At 36.7% G+C, this 3,638-nt stretch overlaps 1 protein-coding gene across 1 annotated transcript; it reads left to right on the forward strand.

The window, feature by feature from the left end:
- The first annotated feature begins 688 nt into the window (after positions 1 to 688).
- Positions 689 to 2,061, forward strand: LOC149148527 (xyloglucan endotransglucosylase/hydrolase protein 14-like). The gene is made up of 4 exons (XM_089442201.1): positions 689 to 704; positions 781 to 881; positions 1,012 to 1,082; positions 1,968 to 2,061. Exons 1-4 carry the CDS (start codon positions 689 to 691, stop codon positions 2,059 to 2,061), a joined length of 282 nt encoding a protein of 93 aa, XP_089298327.1.
- The last annotated feature ends 1,577 nt before the right edge of the window (positions 2,062 to 3,638 follow it).

Consider the following 3,638-nt stretch of genomic DNA (forward strand, 5'->3'; position numbering starts at 1 on the left):
CCCCCACCCGCAATCGGCCGCCCACCCGCTCACTCCCCCCACTCCCGACCATAGCCGCCCCCTCCCCACACTCCCGCCCATCCCCCGCCACCCCGACGGCCCTCTCGCTTGCCCCGGCTGGCTGGGGTGGATTATTTTCCAAGAGTCTTGATAAATCAGCGCCACCCATCCCGCGCCACCCCGGCGGCCCTCCCGCCTGCACCAGATGGCTAGGGCGGAGTATTTTCCAAGAGTTTTGATAAATCATTCTCCACACTAACAAATTCTATGCCTAATGATACTTGTGATTCCAAAATTAATTCGGATCCTCATGGGTCGACTATTCAGATATGGGATACCTGTAATTTCTTCATTGTTCTTGAACACCCTGATGGGGATAGAATCAACACAAAATCTGGTCACAATATGAAAAATATACATATATTACAATACAAACAAAAACTAGAAATAAATTCATGATTTGTTTCAGTTATAATGAATAAGCACATACACGATTTGATTGTGGCTCCAAACAATTGAATAGTTGTGGAAGTCGTCCATGGGATCAAACCACAGATTCAATCTTTGTTCTCTATTCCCATGCCATTCGCAAAGACGTTGGTTTGTAGAGTGTACGATTTCCCGGACATAAACCCCAGAAATTGGAACCGTTCAATTGTTGAATAATGGCCAAACAGCGCAGCTCACTATGGATAAAGCCTCAGGTACAATATTTCCTTTTCATGGACATAAATGTATTGAATGCTGAGAATTGTAATAATAATTTTAGTTGTTCATCAGGTTCTGGTTTTCAGTCCAAAAACGAATACCTCTTCGGCAGCTTGAGCATGAGTATTAAACTGGTGTCTGGAAACTCGGCAGGAACAGTCACTTCGTATTATGTAAGTAGCTATTTTGACACAAGAATGAAGCCTTGTAGGAAGATTCATTAGCAATTTACAGTACTTGAACCCAATTTCCGACATAGATAATTAAAACTTGAATATATTAATGTTGGTATTTTTCATTCAGATGTCGTCCGATGTGGCTTCGCACGATGAACTTGACTACGAATTTGATGATTCATTGATTATACAATGCAGGTGGCGAGAGATTTTCACTTTAAGGGTTAGTAATGATGCTCTCAGTTGTAAGCATAGGGAAAATTTTGTTACAACATTGTTAAGTCTGCCTGCGATTATAGAGAAAGGCACTGCATGAAAGGTTATTTTCAATTCGTTTATGATTATTTCTACTTTTAGAAAACGTTTATAGATTGATTTGGAAGCATATGATTTGTTCAGATGATCAATATCTTTACTGTCGGGATTAGGATGTGAATACAAACATTAAAATATTTTAATTCATACCCACTTATCTTTCCAAAAGTTGGTACATACCATGATTACATTGCAGCATATAACGTGAAGGACGAAAAATTGGAGAACAACACTCAGGTTCTAATGCTTCTCTTCTTCTTTTTTCATACTTTTACTTAAATATTAAATTGATTTTAATTTTATAACTTGTACTGGTGTGTCTCAGAAATAGAGAATTCCTAGTTTAAGATTACATAGTCGACAATTATAGATTTTTCCTTTGGCCATTTTTTATTCAGTGGGTATTTATTATTTTTTCACTATTTATTTATTTATTTATTTATTAAATAGGTCAAAAACAAAAGTGGTTTATTTATTTAATAGATACATTTTAATATTGTTTACTGTACTTTTACTAGAATTACTGAATTTATGTCCAAGAAATCCGTACACTCTACAAACCAACGTCTTTGCGAATGGCGTTGGGAATAGAGAACAAAGATTGAATCTGTGGTTTGATCCCACAGCCGACTTCCATAACTATTCAATTCTTTGGAACCACAATCAAATCGTGTATGTGCTTATTCCTTATAACTGAAACAGATCATGAATTTATTTCTAGTCTTTGTTTGTATTGTAATATATGTATATTTTGCATATTGTGAGCAGATTTTGGGTTGATTCTATCCCCATCAGGGTGTTCAAGAACAATGAAGAAACTGCGGGTATCCCATATCCGAATAGTCGACCCATGAGGATCTGAATTAACTTTGGAATCACAGGTATCATCAGGCATAGAATTTGTTAGTGTGGAGATCAGGATATGGTTTGCCATTAACTTCAACAATCCACTGTCTGGGAGAATGATTCATCAAAACTTTTGGAAAATACTCCGCCCTTAGTTGATGTCCGATTCTGAGAATCGACCAGACACCCAGGGCGGGCAGGAGGGCCGATGGGGTGGCACGGGATGGGCGGCAGTGCCCATCTGCCACCCATCCCACGCCACCCCAACGGCACTCCCGCCCACCTCGGGTGGCTGGCCGATTCTCAGAATCGGCCATCAACTAAGGGCAGAGTATTTTCCAAGAGTTTTGATGAATCATTCTCCCAGACAGTGGATTGTTGAAGTTAATGGCAAACCAACTCCTGATCTAGAGACATTTGTAAAATTTGCGCAGCGCTTCATTGCTGATAATTATATTAAAAGGCTAGATTGTCGAAGTACTGCACATCTGAAAAACAAGCTGACACAAGTGAATCCCCTATGCTCTAAATATATGATGCAGAAATCTAACTTGGAGTCCTTGAACAACTCTCATAATCAATACGAGAGAAGAATAATAAAAATGAATGACATCATAGAGCAGATGGTTGTCCCGTTGTTATCTAAATGAGTACTCCATGCTGGATTCCGTTAATTCTATGATTGTTCAAATGATACGCAAAGCTTTGTAAGTTTTCGTGATTGGGCGGGTATTACCTCCGTACCGTAGCTAAAATAGGAAGAAGCTTGACAAGCCGGTAATGCAACTATTTATTTGCGGTGTTTCGATTCCTGATAAGTTAAAAAATTTTAAATATTTAACTTATTCCTATTAGATATCAAAAATATTGTTTTTGTTAAATTATAAATTCTTATATCTTTAAATTACCACAATTAAATATCTCTTAATATAATTGTAATTACTAAATTTCTAAATTTGATATTAGAGTTGTAGCCACTAAATTTGATATTTAATATTAAACCTTTAAAATTTACAAATTCGCCATGAGCTCATAAAAAAAATGTAATCGATATAAATGAGGATCACTTTAAAGAGTGTAGATATAGATGTCTCAAATTTATCCTATGTTAATATTGATAAAACAGAATTAGCGTCCATTCCAAAACCTATTTATAATCACATTCGAAGTATATGAAACATAAAGTTGAATATTGCATAATTATAAGTATATTATGCATTGCATAAATTAAAACAATAAAATCAATTATACAAGTGACCATTACATTGATTTGTAGTGGAAACCATTAACACAAAAAATGCTCTGTTTTCTTTACAAAAATAGTCTCATGATCAAGTGGAGCACTCAATTGAAGATTAGGTTTTCCCTTCCTTTTTATAGGCTTTTTCCTTTAGTTTGAGTTATTGCTTGGCAATGCCCTCATCCTCCAAGAGTAAGTCTCTAACATGGAAATCATATTTAATAGAAGGGAAGTAATTTCACAACCCATTGCCCATATCTCATCACCATACGAGTGTGAGTGCCAAGAATATAACCAACTATTAACCCTGAACACCATGAAGGTGCATTGAAGTTGGGGAGTTACTAAAATAC

This window comes from Pinus tabuliformis, chromosome 9, assembly GCF_031772625.1.
Source record: "Pinus tabuliformis cultivar Carrire ecotype Pingquan chromosome 9, CPIR1, whole genome shotgun sequence".
NCBI lineage: Eukaryota > Viridiplantae > Streptophyta > Pinopsida > Pinales > Pinaceae > Pinus > Pinus tabuliformis.